Raw genomic sequence first — 24010 nt, forward strand, 5'->3', positions numbered from 1 at the left:
CCTCGCGCCGTACCCACGGCCCCGCCCCCCAAAGCGCCGGAAGCGGAGTGTGGAGTCGGGCTGCGTGCTGACCGTGTCTGCGGCTGCGAACCACACGGGTCGGGGGACGCTTCCCCGCAGCGCGGGCGGCCCCGGTCCCCTCGGGCTCCGCGGTCCGGAGGGCACCATGGACGACAAGGGTGAGTCGGGACGGGCAGGGCCGGGGCCTGCTGGGCTTAAAGCGGAGCCACGCCGGGGTCCCTCCACCTCGCACGCCCAGGCTGCGCTCTGCGAGAAGTCCCTTTCCAAGCTTAGGCTGCTCGTCTGGATGCGCTGCTTCTAGTGGCAACTAAATCTCTCTCGCTGCCCCTGTATCCACGGGCTGGGTCCCCAGGGTATCCCAGGCCTTCCTCTCCCAACAGTTTCCAGTGCCCTCCTCCGAAAAAGGGACACTTGGGCCAGGGGTGCAGGTCTTCCCAGTCTTGATTTCTTCATATGTAAAATATGAGTAAGATTCCCTGCTTTATTGGATCTAGTACTGGAATTTTCTTTAATGTTTATTTTCTTGAGAGAGAGACAGAGCGTGAGCAGGGGAGGGGCAGAGAGAGAGGGACACACAGAATCCGAAGCAGGCTCCAGGCTCTGAGCCGTCAGCACAGAGCCGGGTGCAGGGCTGGAACTCACAGTGAGATCATGACCGGAGCGGAAGTCCCATGCTTCACCCACTGAGCCACCAGGCGCCCCTGGAATTTTTTTGAAAGGCATATTTGATGTGCAGGTCTAGTGGTTATCAAGGTGTTTTACTAAGTGAGGTACAAGAGGAAACTAACATGTGTGATACTTATCATTTAAGAAAATAAGAGGGGGATGGACCTCTACATGTACATGTATATATGTAAGCAGGTGAACAGGCTTGAATTAGCATAGACTGTCTGGAGAGGTTGACTCTGGGATTCTCCCACGATGTGGAGTCCAGGTTAAGAGGGAGGATGACCTTCCACGATCATTTGGTGGTGCTTCAATTTTATGCCATTATGAACGGATAGCTTTCTCAAAACGAGAAAGAGAGCTTGTAAATACTAATGTCCCTGAAGCCAAACATCCTGAAAAGAAAGTATTTCTAAAATTAGTTTGCTTCTAACTGAAAACCTCTCTGCTCTTACATCCTGCTAAATGAGTTTGATGAATTGCTTTTTTTGTCCCTTCCCAGAGCTAATTGAATATTTTAAGTCCCAGATGAAGGAAGATCCTGACATGGCCTCAGCAGTAGCCGCCATCCGGACTTTGCTGGAATTCTTGAAGAGAGATAAAGGTGAAGAGGGTCGGATTCGAACACTTTAGGTGTTGGGAAAGTCTTCTAATGACTGTTAGAAGGGTAGAAAGTGAAAATGTGTGTGGCCTTCATAAGGTGATGCAGCTCCAAGCTCAGCTTCTCCTTCATTTCAGTCTTCGTTTTGTTTTGTTTTGTTTTTAACGTTTATTTATTTTGAGAGAAAGAGAGAGAGAAAGAGAGAGAGAGAGAGAGGGGAGGGGGGGAGGGGCAGAGAGAGAGGGAGACACAAAATCTGAAGCAAGTTCCAGGCTCCAAGCTGTCAGCACAGAGCCCGATGCGGGGCTCAAACTCATGAGGCTTGAGATCATGACCTGAGCCAAAGTCAGACACTTAACTGACTGAGCCACCCAGGCTCCCCTCAGTCTTCCTTTTAACCTGGAGAGAGCCCCCCAGTCATCATTAAATGGGTCCCCTTTCAGAAGTGAGATGAACTTTGAATCAAGAGTGACTATGTTTTTTGTTTGTTTCTAATATACTTATTTATTTTGAAAGGGGGTGGGAGCAGAGGGAGGAGAGAAAAGCCCAAGCAGATGCTACACCACCAGCGTGGAGCCCAATGCGGGGCTTGAACCCACGAACTCTGAGATCATGACATAAGCCGAAATTAGACGCTTCACTGAACCACCCAGGCTCTCCAAGAGTGACCATGTTGTAACAAGTCAACCATGAAGCTTAAATTATAGCAATAGCTCAGCTTTATAAGTGTTTATTGAGTTTCTGTCATGTGCCAGAATTTGTGCAGTTGCTACAAAGAATGCTACAGAATAAATTTTAGTATGAGTGTCACTCACTGTGATCACCTAATTCAGGCATCCTACGTGTAAGTTTCCTGGTATAGCATGATATCTTGTATAAGCAAAGTAACAACAACAATAAAGTGCCTTCTTGCGTGTGAAGGGCTGGCCTGGAGACATGTGTCTAAGATGACCTCTGGAGTCTTCCCGTTGTACCTGCAGTAACACGCAAACACCTAAGCCCTGCCTGAACCACCTCGCACACCTCATCTGCCACTTCTGCTTACTTTCCTTCCAGGCCATCCCTCACTAGACTGTGCTTCGGCCCTGGCGGCCTCTCTCTGTCCTGTCAAGTTTGTCCCCATCTCAGGGTCTTTGTGGTTAGAGTCTGCACCTGTAACCTTTCCTACTGGCTCTTTATGTGGCTGGATCTTTTCTTACTCAGGTCTCAGTTTCAATGACCTCCATTCCAGGGGCCATCCCTTTTAGCTCTTTCCAAAGTAGCCCCACCTTTCTCATCATTCTGCTTTTCTCTGTCCTCGTTGGGTCTGTAACTTGTGTGTTTCTTTGTGTGTTTGTTTACCGTCTGCCTCTTCCACTAGAGAGGGAGTCCCATCAGAGCAGGGACCCTGTCCATCTGCTCACTGATGTGTCTCTAGCATACGGGATGCGTTCGGGAAACACTGGTTGAATAAGTGAATGAATCACAGACACACCAAGGGGCTGTGATACTTAAACGAACATCGCCTTCCTCGTGTGATCAATCCAGGGGAGACCATCCAGGGCCTGAGAGCAAACCTCACCAGTGCCATAGAAACCCTGTGTGGCGTGGACTCCTCTGTGGCTGTGTCCTCAGGCGGGGAGCTCTTCCTACGCTTTATTAGCCTCACCTCCTTGGAATACTCGGTAAGCACTGCCCTCCTTGGGTTACCTTTCTCCTTTGTTTGGCTGCAAATACTCTCCTGGATCTTGCCCTTCCCCTCATTCTGCTCCTTTTTTCCTAGGATTACTCTAAATGTAAAAAGATCATGATTGAGCGGGGAGAACTTTTTCTCAGGAGAATATCCCTATCGAGAAATAAAATTGCAGATCTGTGCCATACTTTCATCAAAGATGGGGCGGTGAGTAGATTTCTGGGGTGTGTGGTAATTGGGAGCAAGGATCTTGGAGTTAGACTCCTGGGGTAACATCCCTCCATGCCACTTACTTGCTGTCTCACCTTGGACAAGTTACTTAACCTCTCTGTGCTGCAGTTTTCTCATGTTACATAAAGGTAGTAACAGCACCGACCTCATCAGGCTGTTGTGGGAGGAGGTACTGAGATGATCTAAGGACTCTGTACTATGCCTGGCACAGAGCAAGCACTACACAAATGTGTAAATGTGGTTACAGAGGCTGTCCTGTTAAACAGGTGGAGAAAAACCCTGGGAGAGCACGGATGATTCTTTGATTTTAATAGGATGTCTCACCAAAGAAGCATTTTCATTACTGGATGTGTACTAAATCAAAATTCAGTCCGCACATAACAGCTCTTGGCACTGGGTCATCCTGATGTGAAGGTGAAGGTGAAGGTTAGCACTAGCTTCGATAACGTCCGTGCGTTCGTTTCCAGTGCTGTTTCAGAGACACAGAGCTGCCAAGTACAGGTTGAGTGAGGACAGGAGCTGCAGGTTAAGCCAGTCCCCGGCAAAGGGGCAGTAAAACTTTGATGACGTCTCTCCCACGGCGTCCCTCTTCTGCCAGCCAAGCCTCCACGGACCATAAAATCATTTACTTGCATTTTGACTCTGAAATCTTGTCCTCGGTTTTATTATCCCCTTCCCAACCTTTGAAGTGTGTTATTCAGTAAACGATGTAATAGCAGCGAGTAGAGCTTGTACAAACGCCGGTTGCAAACAAAGCCACTTTTGCTCGAGTGGAGGCAAGATTACGACTGCCTCTCGCTGAGGCCTTCTCCTCCCGCCAGACTGCCCCCCGCGCTCAGTATTCGACAGGTTTCCTTTGCTCTGGTGTGTTGGAAGGTGTGATACCCACCTGCATCCGTGCTGATTTAGACTAAATTCAGAGCAGAGCTGCCCACATTTCACCTTGTGGATGAACCACCTGGGGATCTTAATGCAGATTCCAATTCAGTAGGTGTTGGGGGGCTGAGAAGCTGTATTTCTTACAGGCTCTCAGGAGGCCCGGAAAAGAGCTACGGCGCTATATCCATCCCTTTCGCATATACAGAACCGCGTAGTCTGTTGCCTAGAACACAGTTAAGCAAGCGTCTGTACATTGTATCCGGTCCACAAATGGGTTGTGTTTACCCCAAGTAGTATCTATAAACTAAAAAAAATTAGCCAACGCTTAAGTCTTGGATTTTCAAGAAAAATCGATGATCTGGCAACAGGAGGCCCGTTGTGACCCCGTTGGAGCTTGGTCTCTCCTCTTTGCCGCTGGCCCCACCCGAGCATGTCTTCATGCGACCTGCCTGGTGCCTGCGGGCCTGAGTGTGCAAACCGAGTCTTAGAAATGGGAAAACCGGCCCAAAGGAACCTAACAGAGCGTTCAGATAGAAAGACTTGTGTCTTGTGAGCCACACCACACGGAGGCTCCACCCTCCCGCACTTGCTGTGGGAAGAGAGGGCCCACGATACATGTGCCATCAAAGATCTCCTCTCCACCTACAGTTGACTTGTGGGAAAGGGTACAGGGAAGCCTCGGGGTGCCTGGAACGTGCATTAGAGGGGCAGAGAGCGTGGGTGATCACTGCAAAGCTTGCCCTTTTGACAGAGCTTTCTCGGTCCACAGCGAATATTAACTCACGCCTACTCCAGAGTGGTCCTGAGAGTTTTGGAGGCAGCAGTGGCGGCTAAGAAGCGTTTCAAGGTGTACATTACAGAGTCACAGCCTGATTTATCAGGGCAAGTATCGTTCCACTTGGTTATGTGCCGAGCAGTCCTTTTTTTTTTTTTTTTTCTTTTAGTGTTCATGTATTTATTTTGAGAGAGAAGGGAGGGAGGGAGGGAGGGAGAGAGAGAAAATCCCAAGCAGGCTCCACACCGTGAGCACAAAGCCTGACAGAGGGCTCAAACTCATGAACTGTGAGATCGTGACCTGAGTCGAAGTCAAGAGTTGGATGTTTAACAACTGAGCCACCGATGGGCCCCTAGCAGTCACTTTAAAGAGCAAACTGAGGATTTGCACCCGTGTGGGAAGACCCAGAACACGCCCCCCCGTTTGCCAGATAGTCAGCATTGCCTTTGGCTGTGCCCGTTCCTGTCCCTGAGGAAAAATCCTGTGTAATTGCAGTCGGCCACGGTACGGCATCCAGGGTTTTTATTTAGTAGTCAGATCAAAGGAACAGCAACCGAATACGTCTGCGGAAAGATTTGTGTCAAGGAGTAGATGATTCACATCTCTCTCCAGAAGATAATTAAAGGAAAAACTTAGTCCTTTTTTCTGCATTTGTATCTCCTACTCAGAGTCCCCAAGAATGTAGTTTTCCTAAAACATACTTTCTTCTAAAGAACCCAAATTCTTGTTTCCTTAGTCCAGAATCTTGGGATGTGCCCCTTAATCCGTGAATATGAGCAGCGTTTCAAGCCAATGTGATATGTCGTCCAAATTAAGTGATTCATCATACGCACTATGGGACTTTCTTGGACTCTCTAATGTTCTCAAAATGTCATTTTCCAGTAAGAAAATGGCCAAAGCTCTCTGCCACCTCAACGTCCCTGTCACTGTGGTCCTAGATGCTGCTGTTGGGTAAGTTCCTGTCTTCCTGACCACAGTTACTTTTCCTCACCCACCCTCGGGGTTGGCTTGGAGCAGGGTTTCCTGATTGAAGGTTTGCGTCCCATTCATAAAACTGCATTGGGCAATGTGCCGCTTCTGAATTGAATTCTGAATTCATGAGACCAGCAAGCTCGTGATAAAGTCTTGATAGTACATGCAGAAGACAGAGCTGTAGAAAGTTGTGGAGAGTGGGAGTCGCTTATGTAGTCTTAGGGCGCACCTTAAGAACAAGGTGCAGGGGCGCCTGGGTGGCGCAGTCGGTTAGGCGTCCGACTTCAGCCAGGTCACGATCTCGCGGTCCGTGAGTTCGAGCCCCGCGTCAGGCTCTGGGCTGATGGCTCAGAGCCTGGGGCCTGCTTCCGATTCTGTGTCTCCCCCTCTCTCTGCCCCTCCCCCGTTCATGCTCTGTCTCTCTCTGTCTTAAAAATAAATAAACGTTGGGAAAAAAAAATTAAAAAAAAAAAAAAACAAAAAAAACAAAAAACAAGGTGCAAAGGTTGGGTTAAGGCCAGCACACGTAATCAGTGCTCCCTCTTCAGCAGGCGTAGGCTGTCCTCAGTGGCCCTCGGGGCTTCTTTGACTTACCCGTGCAACTTCACTTTTAAAACTAAGGACACATTCCGAGAACTGACAGGGTACCTCACAAAAGAAAACAGGACGGATAATCTCTTGGAAAGAAAACACATAAGGCAGATGGTTAAGGCAATTAAGAATGCGTTCAAAGTAAGCATTTTGAAGAACTGTACATAATTGTTCATCGTCAAAGATAAATTGACCTTCACCCTACCTGAAAGGTTTTTTTTTATAAATTTTTTTTTCATTTAAAAAACATTTTTTTTTAACGTTTCTTTCTTTTTGAGAGAGAGAATGCAGGCAGGGGAGGGGCAGAGAGAGAGAGGGAGACCCAGAATCGGAAGCAGGCTCCAGGCTCTGCGCTGTCCCCGACGTGGGGCTCGAACTCCCGAGCCGTGAGATCATGACCTGAGCTGAAGACTGAGCCTTAACCGAGCGAGCCACCCAGGCGCCCCAGAAAGATTCTTGAATTACATAGCCTTTTCTTCCAATTTCAGACCACCACAGATTTTAAAATTGTGGTTTTGTTCGTATTGAATTAGATCAGAAAATCGAGTGGCGCACACGTAGTGAGAATCAGTCCTGGGTCAGTTACCGCACCCATACGTGTATGTGCGCTGGGTGGCAGCATGCTGTGCACGTTTTACTGTGGGGGTGTGATCACGGCGGGTTTCCACGCCCCGTGGTGGCAGAACTAGTAAGAGTGCCAAGGGTGTCTCGGGCGAGGTGCTCTTCTGAAGAAAGTTGTTTTGAGAGGGGCTTAGTGAGCTGAAAATGGAATATTAATGTCGGTAGGTGGTGATGCTAACAGCAGCCAAGAAAATAGAGCAATTTTTTTTTTTTTTTTAATTTCTTCAGCTACATCATGGAGAAAGTGGACCTTGTCATAGTTGGCGCTGAAGGGGTTGTTGAAAACGGGGGCATCATTAACAAGGTGAGAACATCGCTTCTCCACGGTTCCTTGCTCCGGGTTTGGAGAGGTCGCCAACCTACCTGCTGGCGGCATCGGGTGTTACGGTTCCCTCATCCAATCCTGTTTAGCCTGCAGACGACCATTGCATCAGACAGTGTCCCTGTCCCCCGGGGCCACTGGAGCGGCCAGAGTTTGGTCACCTGTCTTTGATCTTTGTAAACCATGAGAATGCAGTTCATCTTTTCTCAGAACATGTTTTAATTGGAATTGGGTTTGGCGGCTTGTTTTCTAATTGGGCATATTGGACATCGGTGTAGTGTGGTGGTAATATTTCTCTATCTGTTGCTTACCATGGAAGGATTTCATAATTTGTTCCACGTGCTGTGTGGTGAAACATATGGGACATAAAGGTTTCACGCGTACGGCTTGGAGGCGTGGCCTCACTTGGCGTGATGTTTTCCAAGCGTCTGTATTGTAGCAGGTGTCAGCGCTTCGTCGTCCTTCACGGCTGCGTAACGTCCCGTCGCGTGCGCAGACCACGTTTGCTTATCCGCCTGTTCACGTCCACTTGAGTTGTCTCTACGTTTCAGCTCTTGGGAATAATGTCACTACGAACGCGGGTGCACAATCATCCGTTTGAGTTCCTGTTTTCAGTCCCCTCCAGTACATACCTACGATGGAATTTCTGGGTCATATGGTAATTCTACGTTCAGCTTCTCGAGGACCCACCAGACTCTTCACGGCAGCCGCGCCATTTCGCCTTCTCCTCAGCAACGTGCAAGGATTCCAGCTTCTCTCCGTCCTTGCCAACACTTGTGTTTTCTTTTTTTATTCTAGCCGCCCCAGTGGGCGTGAAGTAGCATCTCATAGTGGTTTTGACTTGTGTTTGCCTAAGGACTGAAGACCTTGAGCATCTTTGGGGTGTGCGTCTGACTCTTTGTGCATCTTTGGAGACCTGTCTATGTTGTCTTTTTCTTTCTTTTAACATTTATTTTTGAGAGAGAGCGTGCACGAGTCGGGGAGGGAGATAGAGAGAGGGGGACAGAGGATCTGAGGCAGGCTCTGCACTGACAGCGGAGAGCCCTACACGGGGCTCGAACCCACAAAGCATGAGATCGTGACCTGCGCCAAAGTCGGACACTCGGCCGACGGAGCCACTCACGGGCCCCTATGCTGTCATCTTTGTTTAAAAGATCTTTAATTCCAAAGCCAGAATTACATGCATTATGTAATATATCACACACCTCCAAATGTGCCATAACATCTCATCCTTCTACGTTTTCTCTGACTCTCCAGATTGGAACCAACCAGATGGCCGTGTGCGCCAAAGCACAGAACAAGCCTTTTTACGTGGTTGCAGAAAGTTTCAAGTTTGTACGGCTCTTCCCACTAAACCAGCAAGATGTCCCAGATAAGTTTAAGGCAAGAGTTTGTTGTTGTTGTTGTTGTTGTTGTTGTTTTTACCTATTTGAAGGGGTATCTGAGTCTAAGCTGAAACCTTTGGGGAAAAAGCACTGTAAGAGTGTTTCCGTAAGCTACTGTCCTCCCGTCACATTCTCCAACACCTCGGATGCAAAGATCAGTTGTTGGTTGAACTCAGAGTCAGAGAGATCCGTTTGTCCCCAGAATTTCTGTCTCTCGGTCTCTCTGACACACGTGAAGGGGCTGTAAGGAGGCAGGGAGAGCGGATGGTTGATTCCAGGCTCGGCTCCTGTCTCCACTTACAACCACGTGACCTGGGGCACATGCTCTCGTTTTCCGCCCTGAACTTCAGTTACCTGTGAAACGAGGTGCAAGTGCCACCTGGCAGCATTACGACAGTTGGGAGGTGACCCAGGAGAAAAGCTCAGCACGTGCTGGGCACAAAGTAAGGTCTGTGTAAACGGTGTGAGTTGTTATCTCAAGAGGTTTCGAGAAATGAAGCCAGCACCCCAGTGAGGGCAGACGCGGTTTGGGTTTTCGTTAGATGAGGCTGGTGACCAGTAGGCCGCCCCCTCTGGCTCACTCTGCAACTCTGCCCTCCTCACCAGGGCGCTGCGCAGCCGGCTTCTCGTGTTTTCGGGGCGCTCCTTCAGACGGTAGCGCACTGGCTGCTCGGCCACGCCCACGCCGGTTCTGAGCCCCTCGTGGGGGAAACCAACGCACGCTTTCTCTCTCCTCAGTATAAGGCAGATACCCTGAAGTCTGTGCAGACCGAACAGGATCTCAAAGAGGAGCACCCGTGGGTGGACTACACGTCTCCTTCCTTGATAACACTGCTCTTTACAGACCTGGGGGTGTTGACACCCTCAGCGGTCAGCGACGAGCTCATCAAGTTGTATCTGTAACCGCTGGACCCTTCCCTGCTGGCGCAGCTGAGGCACTTGGGGCGGGGTGAGTAGCCTCTTGACCCCTTGGTGAGTCGGGCAGAAACTAAGCTTTTAAGATTTTATGTTTAAGTAATCTCTACACCCAATGTGGGGCTCGAACTCACAACTCCAAGACCAGGAGTGGTGTGCCCCACCAACTGAGCCTGCCAGGCACCCCTAAAACTGAATTTTTTTTTTTTTAGTGAAGACTTAGACTAAAGACCTAAAACTTCAAGAATTGTTTATTCATTTCAGCCCCATCTAAAATGTGTTCATAGTTCCCGTAAAACCCAACCTGAATTGCGCTCGTGGTTTCCAGGCACTTTCCAGAAACACAAATTAGATTGCTGGCTACTTATCCAGTGAAAGACCTGCCCAAGCCCACCTCCCTTCTTCCCTGCACTCCAGACTGATTTGCTACAAGCATCAAAGAGATGCAGGCCTTCCTGTGCAGCCAGGCGCCCCTTCAGGAACTAACAGCTGCCCGGGACACACATTACGTACGGCGCCTCGTGAGAAAGGCTAGAAACCATGTTCAGTTCTCATCAGGCTTCCAGCGGTGAACACGAGCCAGGGACTGCCATCCCCTCATCGGTCTGGGGGCAGACAGAATGGAAACCAGCAAGAGAACCCGAGGAAGGCAGAAACGGCATTTAGCAGGAGCATCCTATATGGCTCATCACGTATGAAGACCTTCCAGAACGTTTATAAGCTGAAATTCTGCATCTGTGAAAGATGTGAATCTCCTTTAGATGTTGTTTGTGCCTGAACAGCTTTTTAAAATTGTACTTGGGGACAAATCGAGCATCTTTTCAAATAAATTCTATGAAGGGTTTTGAGACGGTGTTGCATCAGTACTTAGAGCTACCCGAGGCCCAAAGGTCCTGGCCATCTTGGTGAGGCCTCTGCAGCTTCAGTCACACACCCAAGACAGTCAGATGGAAGGAAATAATTTATTCAACACGAGGCATATTTTTTTCCGAGATTAGGATTTGCTTCTTTAGTTTTTCAGATACTCCCCCATAAAACAGCGGTGAGGACTATTCTTTGAAAAGAACCCCAGCAACATCAGCAACCCCATGCCGGTGTTTTGTACAGCCCCTGAAAGAGATAACAGAAGTCCAGGGGAAAGGACACCCAGGAAGCTCAGACGCCCGAAAACACTAAGGAACCTTAAAAAGCCAAAAATCAAGTCTACCTCAGTATCTTTGTTAGAAAGTTAAGTATAAAATAGCCACAGAAAAATGAGCTTTAATTTATAGGTGACCCATCAAAATAAATATTGACATCTGTTATTTACACTCCGACAGTTACGCTCTTCCATTACACTTAAAGGCCGGTGTGGTTTTAATACAACATCCACGAGTGTAAAACCCCCCGCCCCCCAAGTCTGAGCAGCTTTCTTGGATGTGAAGTTCCAACACGTAGCGAAAGCAGATGTGAGCCATGCCGGGCCCGCTGGCCGCATTCCCTGCACTCTCCCATGCTCCCCAGAGCCGGTGTCAGCAGTCAGGTTCCCAGGCGGGGATCCCCACGTCTGCTGTGGTGACTGTTCTCTTGCCGCTCACCAACAACCCCTTCTCAAACTCTTCTTCAGTAATCTTGCCTTTCTTAAACTTTCTCAAGAGCCTCGTGTCATTAAGAAGTTCCTCCATGTCCTCATCTTCGATATCAGAACCCTAAGTATAGAGACCAACAAACCACCAAATTCCTCAGCGACGTGTTCCCACCAGCAACAACACACTCTCACCCAACTCACAACAGGACAGAAGGATAGGGGAGCCGCACACAATTCCTACTAAAAGACATTATTTTGATAAAATTCATTCAGAATTCTCAGCTGGGTGTTTGAGAAAGAAAACACACCGTACCTCTTCCCTCTTCCTTTTTGCATTCATTTTCTTCTTCTTCTCCTTTTTGGCCTTCTGCTTTGACCAAGCTTTATTTTTTGTGAATTTTTTTCTCCCTTCGTTTTCTCTTTTCTCTTTTCTCTGTTGCTCTAGTAGCTTCTGTCTTTGCTTCTCTCTGATTTTATCTTTGAATGGAATGGTGTCTGTATTAACATCTGCAGGCAAAAAATCTGGAAACTGCTTTCCTCTCAGTTCTGGCATCTTGGGCATCCTCAGCAGGGCAAACCCTCGAGCAAGACTAGCAAAATCAAGATCTAATTAAACCAAAATATCAGAGTTAGCACACCCAAAATAGGATTGATTATAAGTACCAACCCAAGGAAGATGCCTAACAATGCAACTGGTTTAATTTTTTGGGTTTTTTTTTTAATGTTTTTATTTATTTTTGAAAGAGAGAGGCAGAGCACAAGCAGGGGAGGGGCAGAGAGAGGGAGACACAGAATCTGAAGCAGGTTCCAGGCTCTGAGCTGTTAGCACAGAGCCCAACATGGGGCTTGAACTCGTGCACCACAAGATCATGACCTGAGCTGAAGTCAAACGCTTAACCAACTGAGCCACCCAGGCATCCCCAATGTAACTGTTTTCTATCCAAATGATCTAAGGGGTCCATTTTAATTAGGATTAAAGTTACAGTTTTAGCGGAAAGGAATACTCAGCAGCCAGTTTATTCTGTCTAGCAAACCCTAGGAAGACTTCCTTTTGTTTCTTTTTAACTTTTTTCAATGTTTATTTTTGAGAGACAGAGCACGAGTGGGGGAGGGGCAGAGACAGAGGGAACACAGAATCCGAAGCAGGCTCCAGGCTCTGAACTGTTAGCACAGAGCCCGACGTGGGGCTCGAACTCACGGACTGCAAGATCGTGACCTGAGCCAAAGTCGGATGTTTAACCGACTGAGCCACCCAGGCGCCCCAGAAAACTTCCTTTTAGATGTTTAGAAAATATTAACCCTGTATATGCCTAAAGGTTTGTGTAAAACAAAGCAACTTCACATTTGTAATACTTGTGAGACCATCACATCTGTAATAATGCTGAAGGAGACACAATTAAGTGCAGTCCAACTTACCCTTTAATCTGAAGATGAGGCCGCATTCGTGCTTGGCATATGCCTGGACGTATGACACAAAGGCCTTCATGCCCTTTTCAAACACAGCTCTGTCAGCCAGGGCCATGGACTTGAGCTTTGGAAGGAGGTCTCCTGTGTTTTTCTGGAGTTGCATCTCCTGCAGGGGGCACTGCACACAGACAACATGCTCACCTCCTCTGGCTGGGATCCCCTCACCCCCATCAGAGCCAGTGCCAATAAAGCCAGAGGCAAAACAATTCATGGTAATCCTTAATCAGAGGCCTAGAAGCCCAAATTCCCAAGTGTTTTCTTTGGTCTGAAATTTTGTAAAGAAAATTTTAAAATCGATTTTACATAACAATCCTGATTTCTGGTGGAAAGCATCCAACACTAGGTCTGTGTTCCCAAGTACTGACGCTCAGCTGGAGCCGAGCAGTGTCTGCCATCCTAACGGGGGCTGGTGCCGCCCCACAGCCTTTAAGCCAGCCAGGTCCCTGCACTCACGTCACCGGGCTTGCCCCTGTGAGTATGCAACCCCTAAGCTAAGTTCCAGACCACGTGCCCAAAAAGAAGTTTACTAGGTATCCATCCCGTCACTGTCACTGGGCATTGTATATGGAAAAAGACCGCTTACTTTTTGGTTAATTTCAAGGAAACTGACGTATGACTCTTCCATGGGAAGGAGGAACACGAGCGCGCTGCCACCGTGGCCGATGCGGGCTGTGCGGCCACAGCGATGCACAAAGGCACTGTGAACACAGGATGGGAACATGATCACCAAGTGAGAACGGCAGGGTGCAGGCACAGGGCCGCCAGACCCTACGGCTCAGTCCCAACCCTACCCCTCGCCAGTGTCAGAAATACCAGAGCTGGCAGTTAAACAGACTACAAACCAGACAGGATTCTGTAAGGATCCTGTAAGGACAGGATTTCTGTGAACTAGAAAACTGTTGCACTTATGCCCAGCTGATGATACAGTCCTAGTAGAAACCTGGGAGGCAAAAGTAGAGAAGAGAACAGAGGCCTTATGTAAGCCCTCCACCAAGAAGTAACAACTATTATGGCTCAGGAGTTCTGTTCACCCGCATTTTTCTACGTTTGGGAGAAAAACTGAAACTTTCACATGCAGTGTTAAGTATTATTTTCCTTTAAACATTCTATCACGTCCATTCATGCGAGAACTTTAAAAAGTATGTGAAAATAACCTGAAATGCTGCATAATATGGCATCACTATTTGACATGCCAGTGACGGTTCACCTGTTCGCCCATTTTTGCTATTTAAAACAACATTCTGATGAACATCATTATGTGTATCTTCCTCGGGATTCGTGGGGCCCGATTCCCCAGAGAGGGTAACATTCTGTCACACTGTACCTTGCGCTGCTGGGAGGGTCGTACTGCAAAACCCAGTTTACTTCAGGAATATCTATTCCTCGGGCCATGACATCTGTGCACACTAAAATCCCACTAGAAAATGAGAAAACACTGTTCTGAGTAAGGAGATCACCATCAGTCTGTACTGGCCTTGATGATGACAGGGACAGTAACACACAGGTTCCCGAATCTCTCACAGAAGCATTTGGTAACAACATTTTGACTTTTTCTTCCTCCTAAGAATATCTAGGAATTCACAAATTCCCAACCAAAACGGGAGGGAGGGAGGAGACAGTGAAAGGATTTTTGATTAGCATACTTTTACTTGAAAAGAAAAACCTGCTGAGTGCAATCCTGAAGTGCATCAGTCCGTTCTCTTTCTCTGCCTAGAAGAGTACTGTTAACAACACAACCGGGAAAAAAACAAAAACCAGCCAGGAGGCTCAATGGTTAAGAAAAGCAGCAAAATGTTACTTATACACACAGAGTCAATTACGGTCACCAAGAGATGAGAGTGTCCCCCATGCAGTCACCCAAGGACAACCCACGAGGCTTCAGTGAATAGCTCCCATCCGCTCTCCACCCGCACAAGTTATGAAAACCCCATGGCCGGGTGCCGGGCCATATACCGGGGAATCCAGGAGGGCACACAACACTCACGTCCCTGTTCTTACAGAGCTTAAGACACCTCACGGGGAAGCTCGTGATACCTAAGGTCAGTGCAGCACAGCATGACGGGTCAGGACGAGGACAGGGGCCCTGGGCTACACAGGGCAGAAAAGAGGATCCCAGGCCAAGAGAACAGCCCCAGCCGAGGGTGACCTCCGCGGCAGCTAACCCACCTTTGCAATTTGCGGAACTCCATGAAGATCTTGTTGCGCTTATGTTTCATCTTCCCGTGAATGCACATAATCTTCACACCCTTCACCAGGGATTCCAGGGCCTTTCCATAGTATTCCACACAGGCGCAGGTGCTGCGAGAGGAGACCGGGCTCAGCGTCATCGACCACCCGGGGCCGGGAGGGAGGCGGCAAGCACCAGACGCGGCGGCGATGACCCAATCCCTTTTGGGAGAATGGCTACCAGCATCATCCACATTGAGCTCTAAATCCGAAACCCTCTGGAGTTCTGACACCGAAACAAACCCCACCATGGCAGACCCTGAGCTGGCCGCTCCAACGCAGTCCCAGCAGCCACCTCCTCCCTCCCCGCCCTCTACGACGAGGCTGGGACAGCTGCACACTCAGTTCCCCTGCCTCTCGAGGTGAGCGGCTGCCGAGGGGCCCACCTTCGGCCCGTAAAATGAAAGCCCGAGTCAGCTAGGGAGGAGGGGATTCTAAGAAAGCTTGGATGTGAAGGATACCCTTCCACCTTCCTCTGCCTTTCCTCCTCTATCCGCTTTCAGTGCACACAGGACAGCGGACAGGACAGTGACGGACAGACAGAACAAAAGGCCAGGACAGTTGCAGAAACACTGACCTTGACACTCCAGAGATCTAACCCAGTGTCGGGACCTGCCTAACCTCTGGACTTCTTTCTACAGGAGAAAAATAATGCCTCCTGTTCGAGCCACGAAAGTTGGGTTTTCGGCTATTTGCGGCCAAAGACATTCCTGAGAGAATTCCAAACCTTAGAGCTACATGTACCTAAATATTCTGGATGTGACTGAGCCCCAGATTCTCCCACCACAGCATCCAGAAGGATTACCTGAAGAAAATCAGGTGCTTTTCCTGCTTATGATTTCGAAGAAAATGTACCAGCTGGTTAAATTTCTCATCTGCCTTACATACCTGCAAAATAAGAAGGAAAACCAATAAAATAAAAACAAATTTATTGACAATAATAACCTCCATAGCTATTTCCAGTTTCAGCCTTAAATGTTAAGGACTCTTGATCTCCTCCATGAATAGAACACACTTCTATCAGTATATTAATCAGCCTACCGAGCTCAGAATAGATATCAGTATGTGCTGACACATATAAGTCACAAAGCCGTGTAACTGAGAGACACAGTCATCTAACGCAATCATCCCCAGGGGCACCTGGCTGGCTCAGTGGGTACAGCATGCGACTCTTGATCTCAGGGTTGTGAGTTGAAGCCCCACGTTGGGTGTAGGGATTACTTAAAAAAATCTTTTAATGCAATTGTCCCCAAATCCCAGCATACAGACAGGGATCACACCAGCTATAAGACCATCTCCAGAGAAGATTTTTTTAAGTAAGCTCTACGCCCAACAATGTGGCTGTAACTCATAACCCCAAGATCAAGAGCTGCACGCTCTACCAACTGAGCCAGCCAGGTACCCCTTTAGGGTACAGTGTTTTTTTAGTGTTTACTTATTTTGAGAGAGACAGACAGACACGGTGAGTGTGAGCGGGGGAGGGGCAGAAAGACAGGAAGAAAGAGAATCCCAAGCAGGTTCTGTGCTTTCAGCGCGTTGCCCGCCGCAAGGACCCCGTGCGATTATGACCTGAGCCAAAATCAAGAGTCAGACGCTTAACTGACTGAGCCACTCAAGTGCCCTCAGGGTAGATTTTTGTTAGTGCAGATTCTTGGGCACAGCATACAGATTCAGTGGGTCTAGGACTGGACGTAAGAATCCCTATTATTTAAGAGCCCCCAAGAGATTCTGATATATCCCCGCATTCAGAAATCACGGCTCTAAGATGAACACAGGTTTCCAGAAGGAATGTACAAAACTGGAAAGACCACCATGGAGACAGACTCCTCCAGTCCCTCTTAACATAATCGAGCGCTCCATTCAGGCCCCTAAATTAGAGACATTTAAACCCATCTGTATGCATCCCCCCTATTTTTATGAAAACCAAATCCTCAGTTTGGCGTTTCTCCTCACACACTCAGGTACCTCTACATGCAGCCACGGAAGTGAATACGAGCTAGCAGAATGCAGCGCCAGCCACAGCGGGTGCCCAAAGCTACCGTTTATTGATAGGTACTTGTACTGAGCACTGGCCGAATAACCTTCATCTGTACTAATAATAAACACAACCTATGACGTGGGTAGCGCTGTAGCCTCCTCGGTACGGTAAGTGCATCTAGTTTCGTGAGTGAGGGCAAAGCCAAGATGTGCAACTGGACGGCCTTGCCCTGACCGCACGCCACAGAACCTACGGACCACGCCCTCTGCCTGGGAAAGGCCGGCCTCCTGACTTTACCAGCCCGGCCCAGAAACGTCAGCAGTGAGGATCACCCCCCCACCCGGTGAGCCTGCCTGATTTCAACCCCACCTTCCAGGCAGTTGCCCTAGAGGCAGTGCCACGATGTACCTTAGACCCCAGGCAGCATTAGGACTGAACTGCAGGAATCAGTAAGGAGAACACCCAGTGCGCACCATGTAGTAGTTCTTCAGGCGGGAAGGAGTTTTCTGGGTGCTGCTGGCCGCCACGCCCTTCTCCTTCACCGAGATCCGCACGGGGTTCCGGAGCCCCGCTCTCACCAGGCTCTCCACCTCCTGTGTCTGAGTGGCGGAGAAAAGGCCTGTTCTCCTCTGCTTTGGCAAAAACTCCAGGATGGTATTTATGCTAAAAAAGAGGGCTCACACTCAACCCCTCATTTATCAGCATAATTAACAAATACCACTTTATAACACTAAACATATTTTAAGACAGGAAGAGAAAGCATTACAGTGTTCACAGTAGACATTACCAGGGGATGAGACTATACTCTCACTTTTTTCAAGTTTTCTCCAATACGAACACATAATTATACTGCTATCAAGTGGAGCAGTTAAAAGGAGAGAACAAAGACAAAACTTTTGAGACTAAAAACCATTAAATCGTACATCTGAAATAGGTGAATTGTATAACAGATGAATTATATCCCAAAAATGCTGTTTAAAAGACATGCAAGAAATCACGAAGGAAAATGCATCTTAAGTAGAACTGGATTTTAAGCTGTGTGGTAGACTCTGAAGGATCAAACCACCTAATAATCTGAAATTCAGAGGAGGCCGATAAAGGCAGTCACAGGGTGGTAAAGGAATTCCAATTTGCTCTCCTTTTCGCCCAGTATCGCCCAACGCCAACGAAGCCCACAGTCCGGTACCTTGCCTCAAACCCCATGTCCAGAAGTCTGTCTGCCTCATCCAACACCAGGACGTCGAGGGACCTCACACAGCTGGCCAAATCCAAGCCCTCTGCCTTCCTCCGGAACATGTCCTCCAAACGGCCTGGAGTGGCCACAATGATGTTCCCACTTTGAAAACACAGTAATGTTTACCACACTCTCTGGATCTTGGGAATATCTGTGATCCCAAATCCCAAGCATTATATACCCCCCGTCAGAAGTCGTGGAAGTTCCAGGGAAGGGAGGTGAGGCCCTGAGAGGAAGGACAGGGCTCAGAGCAGCAAAGCTTGGGGCCGTGAGGGAGGCAGTGAGGGAGGCATATCAGGTTCAGAGCCAAGACCCGGGGTGGGGTCAGCAGAGGCCAGCCCATCGGCCACATCGGGCCTATACCCGTTTTTATGACGCCTCACTGGCACACAGCCATGCCTATCCCTTCACGTATTGTCTCTGGTGGCTTTCACGCTACAAGAGTGGAGCTGAATACTTGTGACAAACCCTGTGGTCCACAAACCTAAAATATTTACCCTCTGTTCCTTTACATAAAAGGTCTGCTGACCCTTTACCTAAAACAAGTTATTCAGCCACTTTCAGCCTCAGCTAACTCATCTATAAAATGAGAATGTTAACAGAATTAGAATTTTATGTAAAGACCACAACCTCAGACGAAAGGCCAAATGCAGCCCCAACCTTTCTGACCTGCAAGAAGTCTTTTTGGTTTTTTGTGTGTGTTTTTTTTAAGATTTTATTTTTAAGTAATATCTACACCCAACATGGGAGCTCGAACCCACAACCCTAAGATCAAGAGTTGCAGGCTCCACCAACTAAGCCAGCCAGGCACCCAAAGAAGTTTGTTGTTGTTTTTAATGTGAATTACATGCCATTGGTTAACAAAGTCTGGAGCCAACACGTAAGAATCTGGAATTCCACATTGTTGTGTTTTTTTAATTCAAAATCTGGTAATACTGAGCCCAGATTCCTGCAAGGCAACTATCAGCTAGAGATGAGTACTCAAGCGTGTACTGGGCAGTTCCTACCAATCCCCACCCCAACCCTTTCACACACTGATATTATCCTCTGACCCCTGCAGGAACTTGACTTTGTGACCCCTACTGAAAACCATCTCGTGGTATAGCTTGACAGAAGCAGTTCCTCATCATTAAGATTCTCGAACAAATTGGCCACAAAACCTACCACTGCTCATTATAAACCTTATTCATGGTGGGACTGAAAAAAATTCAAAGGGCTGATGGCCACCACGTTACTCAAACATTCATCTGTTCATTAAACACCTGTGTGTGCTCAGCACTGTCAGATGCAATGCTGACCTCCAGAGCCTGCCTGGGGACTCGGGGAGCCTGGCCCATGCAGTGGCCTAGAAGAAAGCCGGGTCTGTGCAGCAGCAAGCGCATGGGAAGGCGGTGGCAGTGGAGAATGGTGGCCTCGCAAGCCCCTTACAAACATTAGAATCTTTCCTAAGGGCCAGAAGCCATTAAAGAGTTTTCAGTGAGTCACATGATCAGACAGGCATTCTGAAAAGGCCACTTCGGTTGCTCTGTGGAGAGTGGATTATAAGAAGGCAAGAGTAGAAACACAGAGTAGAAACGCACTGCAAGGGGCGCCTGGGTGGCGCAGTCGGTTAAGCATCTGACTTCGGCCAGGTCACGATCTCACGGTCCGTGAGTTCAAGCCCCGTGTCAGGCTCTGGGCTGATGGCTCAGAGCCTGGAGCCTGTTTCCGATTCTGTGTCTCCCTCTCTCTCTGCCCCTTCCCCGTTCATGCTCTGTCTCTCTCTGTCCCAAAAATAAATAAATAAACGTTGAAAAAAAAAAAAAAAAAAAAACGAAACGCACTGCAAGAGCCCAGGAGACAAGGTGGTTTAGATCAGAGCGGGAGACGTGGCGAGCGAGAAAAGCAAAGGGTTAGAGATGTGTGCTCTGGAGAGAAAATGCAAAGGATCCGGTGATGGTTATCGGGTGGGGAGGTGATGGAGGGGACAGCAAGGCCAACTCCCAGACCTTCGGAGAAGCATGGGGGGGTGGGGGGACAGATGACCGTGGGAGAAGCGCAAGGGGGACAGGTGACCATGGGAGAAGCGCAGGGGGGACAGGTGACCGGGAAACTCCAGGTGAGGTGCAGGTTTGGGGATAAAAAGTACCCATTTCAGACACGTTTGCAACAGCTGGGAGATGCCCAGGAAACGCCAGGCAGAGAAGAGGCCGCAGGTCTGGGCTCAGGGCAAGGTCAGTGACCACCAAGGGTGGGATGACACCACTTAGGGAGCCCACAGTGAGAAGAACAAGGGCCCGACGTCCCATAGAGCTGGCCTGGGGAGAGTAGGGGCCATACCCTGACCTCGCTTCTCCTCTGCAGGGGTAAGACTCACTGAAAGGGAAAGGCTCATCCGGGCCTTATGGGAAGGAGCCAGCAGGCAAAATGGGAGGTTGGCCCGAAGAATGAAACTTTTGGGGGAGAGGGAGCTGCTGACAGAAGTGCTCCCAGTTAGGCCCAGACCACGCATGGCTTCCTCTTGGGTTCAATGCCAAAAACAAGCAAGAAAAGGAGCAGAAGCAAGCAAACTTACCCTTGCTCCTTAAACCTTTCAACATCTTCTCCAGGATTCCTGCCTCCGATCCAGAGAATCTGGCTAAAACAAGAAACAGGTCTTTGAGCAAGTCAGGCAAAATAACCGCCCATGGCAGACGGGGACGCTGCATCCAACTTACCTGAACTGTGGGAAGGGCTTCGTGAAATGCGCTAGGACCTCGTCTATCTGAATAGCCAGCTCTCGCGTCGGTGTGATGATTAAGGCTCCCACCTGCCCAGGTGGGGGGAAAGGACACAATCAGCAGTGCCCAGGGTCACACAGCTGAACACACACGCCAGGACCCTCCACTTCACAGAGCAGGGTCCCCAGAGGAACAGCACTTCCCAGGCTTCTTCAGCATCGGGTCAATTACTGCTCTGAATTACAGTCAGTTCGCAACATTCACAGCACGGACTTAGCAAACACTGAGACGCTGCTCCTGGGGGAAAGGCACGGTTATATGGTCGTGTTTTGTCAATCAGTACATAAGCTGGTTGTATGCGTGTTTCTGTTTAAAGACACCTCAAATAAGATACAGTTGGTTTACCAACACTGAATTCACAGCCAGCAGCACTGGAACTCGTGCCTGAAGGAAGCTGCTCTAACACAGGTACTTTCTCCAGAAGGGCCATCCCAGCCTTCGTGTGCCCAGGAACACTCGACAGTGCTTCGGCGCCACGCCTGAGGCCGTCTTAAACATTCAAATCACCAGCAAAAATGCAAAAATCACAGCAGTAAACAGACTGGGAGAAAGACATCTCTGTATAGTCTGAGAGCTGAAACAAGGCGGCAGAGCGTTGCCCCGCTCAGACTCAGCTGGGAACCTGCACATCACGTGATGCAGATTTTTTGCTGCTCTGCACAAATTCATGAATGAGCAAGAAAATAGTGAAGTACTGATTTGGGCAGCCACAAATAAATCTTAACAGGCAAGCAAATTCACAAATCCAGAATCTGCAAATAAAGAAGACGGATCTCCTTTCTCTTCAACCTTCTGGCCAGCTTCTCGCAACCGTGAACTCTACGATGACCAAGTGAAAAACCAGCCACATGGCTATCCTCACCTGATGCTTTTTTAACTTCTCTTCCCTTCTCAGAAGAATCTCCAGGACGGGAATGACAAAAGCGAGTGTTTTGCCACTACCCGTGACCTGCCAAAGAGGGAGGAAATTTGGTTGGCTTTTCCTCACGGTTCATTCTGGAGGGAAAACGGGAGGGCGGGCTGCATTTGCACGAGGTACTTACCGCCTCTGCAGCGACATCTTTATTTCTCATGAACAGAGGGATGGTTGCAGACTGGAGAGAGAGATGCAAAGCACTGGTTAGAGAATGCCAGCCTCCACGGAGGTGGCCAAAAGCCCTAGGAACCCAGCAGGTGGCCGGCGTCACACTGGACCCCACCACGATGCAGGCTCTCAGCAGAGTCCCCACAGGCACCCCAGCGGGGCTGGCTCAGAGGCAACACAGCAGCGGCGTCTACACAGACAGCGTGGAGGGGACAGCAAGCGGAGCTGGGATTCGGGAGTCCTGGATTCTAGCCCTGCCTCACTTCCTTTCCTCTCTGGACCAGGAAGGGTTTGAAGACACTGAGTTTCAGGGTCCCTTCCGGCTCTCAGGTCAAAAAACCAACAACGGTTCAAATAAACCCTCTCATGTGAAACACCACAGAGAACCTCTAGGTTTTGTGAGAAACCTCGTCCTGTGGTTTCAGCAACCAGGGGCCAAACCCGAAGCCCGCCCTGGCCTCAGCTTTGAGGTCATTCCCTCCACGACTCCACTCCTGGTCCCCAGGGCCTGAGCTTACCCATCACAGCACACGCAGGACTTTTCTAATGACCTCTGTGAAAGGGGTTCTTGACCCGGATGATTCCTATGCCCTCGGGGAACATTTGGCAATGCCTGGAGACATTTCTGGTTGTCAAAACCCAGAGAGAGGAGGGCGCGCTATTGGCATCTTGTAGGCAGAGGCCAGGGAGGCTGTTAAGCAGCCGACAAGCCCCACGACGGTTCCCCACAACAAAGAATTAGCCAGTCTAAATATCAGTGGTGCCGAGACTGAGAAACTGCTCTAGACTACTGACGTCCAGAAGAAACATGATGCAACCCACATACACGGCTTTTAATTTTCTGGTAGGCACAAAACGAAAACGAAATACGTAAAATGAATTTTACTAATATGTTTTATGTAACCCAATAGATCCAAACTAGTGTCACTTCAACATGTAATGAATATTTTACCTTTTTCTTAATTTATCTTGAGAGGGAGAGAGAGCACGAGCGAGGGAGGGGCAGAAAGACAGAGGGGGGGAGAAAGAATCCCAAGCAGGCTCCACACCTAGCACAGAGCCAGATCTGGGGCTCAATCCCCCAACCCTGGGATCACGACCTGAGCAGATATCAAGAGTCAGACACTTAACCGAGTGAGGCACCCAGGCACCCCTGTAATGAGTATTTCAAAAATTAATTAATGAGATACGTTCCATTTGTTTTTCATGCCAAGTCTTCAAAATCCGTTGTACTTTTTACAGCTGGAGCACCTCTCAGTTTGGACTCACCGTATTTCGAGTGTTCAACAGCCACATGCGTCTACTGACTAGCACAGACCCTGATCATCACCACTGATGGCAGAGACAGAGTCTACATTCCCAAGGCTGGGTGCACAGCACTCCCAAGCTTTATCTCCAGCTTTCTTGACATCTTTCCCAGGGATCTTATGGACAGCTCAACTCAGTATTTCAAAGCAAAACTCGTCAATTTCCTTCAGAAACGGGCTACCTCTCCCAACCCTCCTCATCTCAATAAACGGTACCACCATCCACCGAGCTACTGAAGACAAAACCCTCAGACACCTTCTAGATTCCTGTCTTTTGTCATCCCTACATCTGGTCCAACAAACCCAAAGCTATCTCAAATTTCACTTCTTGACATCCACGGCTTCCTCTCTACTCCGAGCCACCATCCTCTCCCACGTGACACTGGCCCCCTGGCCTCTTTGCTCTTTGGTCCACTCCCTGCACATCAGTCACCTCCCTTCCCTTCCTACCTAGCTTCCCATTAGGATGGCTTCCTATGCACTTAGACGTAATACAGACTCTTCCAAGACCCTGCACAACGTAGACCCTGCTTTGCTCATCTCTTGCAGCACTTCCGATGCCCCAGCCAAATGCCTTCTTTCTGTACCTCCCAGGCCAAGTCTAGCCCCAGGGCATTTGCATCTCTTGCCGCCCCCAATCACCCCACAGCCAGCTCCTTCTCAATTATTCAGGTATCTGCTCAGTGACACCTTCAGAGAGGCCCTCTCTCACACTCCACCTTTCCTCCTATCCTGTA

At 48.9% G+C, this 24010-nt stretch overlaps 2 protein-coding genes across 4 annotated transcripts in view; one reads left to right on the top strand and one right to left on the bottom strand.

The window, feature by feature from the left end:
• The first annotated feature begins 53 nt into the window (after positions 1 to 53).
• Positions 54 to 15695, top strand: EIF2B1 (eukaryotic translation initiation factor 2B subunit alpha). 2 transcript variants are annotated; one of them, XM_047088002.1, is made up of 10 exons: positions 54 to 179; positions 1190 to 1291; positions 2816 to 2952; positions 3051 to 3167; positions 4840 to 4952; positions 5728 to 5796; positions 7258 to 7333; positions 8609 to 8734; positions 9475 to 9685; positions 15553 to 15695. In XM_047088002.1, the coding sequence occupies exons 1-9, from the start codon at positions 167 to 169 to the stop codon at positions 9637 to 9639; spliced, it is 918 nt and encodes a 305-aa protein (XP_046943958.1). In that variant the 5' UTR covers positions 54 to 166; the 3' UTR covers positions 9640 to 9685; positions 15553 to 15695. The 2 variants fall into 2 exon arrangements, with proteins under 2 accessions (XP_046943958.1, XP_046943957.1); XM_047088001.1 differs by lacking the exon at positions 15553 to 15695 and adding an exon at positions 9980 to 10498.
• Positions 10600 to 24010, bottom strand: part of DDX55 (DEAD-box helicase 55) — a 15031-nt gene continuing 1620 nt past the window's right edge. Inside the window, exons 2-14 of one of the 2 annotated variants that reach the window (XM_047087999.1) lie at positions 21926 to 21976; positions 21745 to 21831; positions 20820 to 20911; positions 20678 to 20740; positions 18076 to 18225; positions 17363 to 17552; positions 15717 to 15799; positions 14852 to 14983; positions 14010 to 14102; positions 13269 to 13383; positions 12635 to 12803; positions 11532 to 11824; positions 10600 to 11339 (exon numbers count right to left, since the gene is read on the bottom strand). In XM_047087999.1, coding sequence (XP_046943955.1) covers positions 11163 to 11339; positions 11532 to 11824; positions 12635 to 12803; positions 13269 to 13383; positions 14010 to 14102; positions 14852 to 14983; positions 15717 to 15799; positions 17363 to 17552; positions 18076 to 18225; positions 20678 to 20740; positions 20820 to 20911; positions 21745 to 21831; positions 21926 to 21976 — 1695 coding nt within the window. In that variant the 3' untranslated portion in view covers positions 10600 to 11162. Of the gene's footprint in view, positions 11340 to 11531; positions 11825 to 12634; positions 12804 to 13268; positions 13384 to 14009; positions 14103 to 14851; positions 14984 to 15716; positions 15800 to 17362; positions 17553 to 18075; positions 18226 to 20677; positions 20741 to 20819; positions 20912 to 21744; positions 21832 to 21925; positions 21977 to 24010 lie in introns of those variants that run through there. The other variant, XM_047088000.1, reaches the window with a different exon arrangement.

This window comes from Lynx rufus, unplaced genomic scaffold, assembly GCF_022079265.1.
Source record: "Lynx rufus isolate CCGP_SWC_20201006 ecotype Redwood Valley unplaced genomic scaffold, mLynRuf1.p SCAF_24, whole genome shotgun sequence".
Taxonomy (NCBI): Eukaryota; Metazoa; Chordata; class Mammalia; order Carnivora; family Felidae; genus Lynx; species Lynx rufus.

Bases quoted from the DNA above. Each gene is read 5' to 3' on its own strand.
- EIF2B1 (XM_047088002.1), top strand. The intron at 2,953-3,050 runs GTAAGCACTGCC...CTTTTTTCCTAG, and splicing joins TCACCTCCTTGGAATACTCG to GATTACTCTAAATGTAAAAA. The intron at 5,797-7,257 runs GTAAGTTCCTGT...TAATTTCTTCAG, and splicing joins GTCCTAGATGCTGCTGTTGG to CTACATCATGGAGAAAGTGG.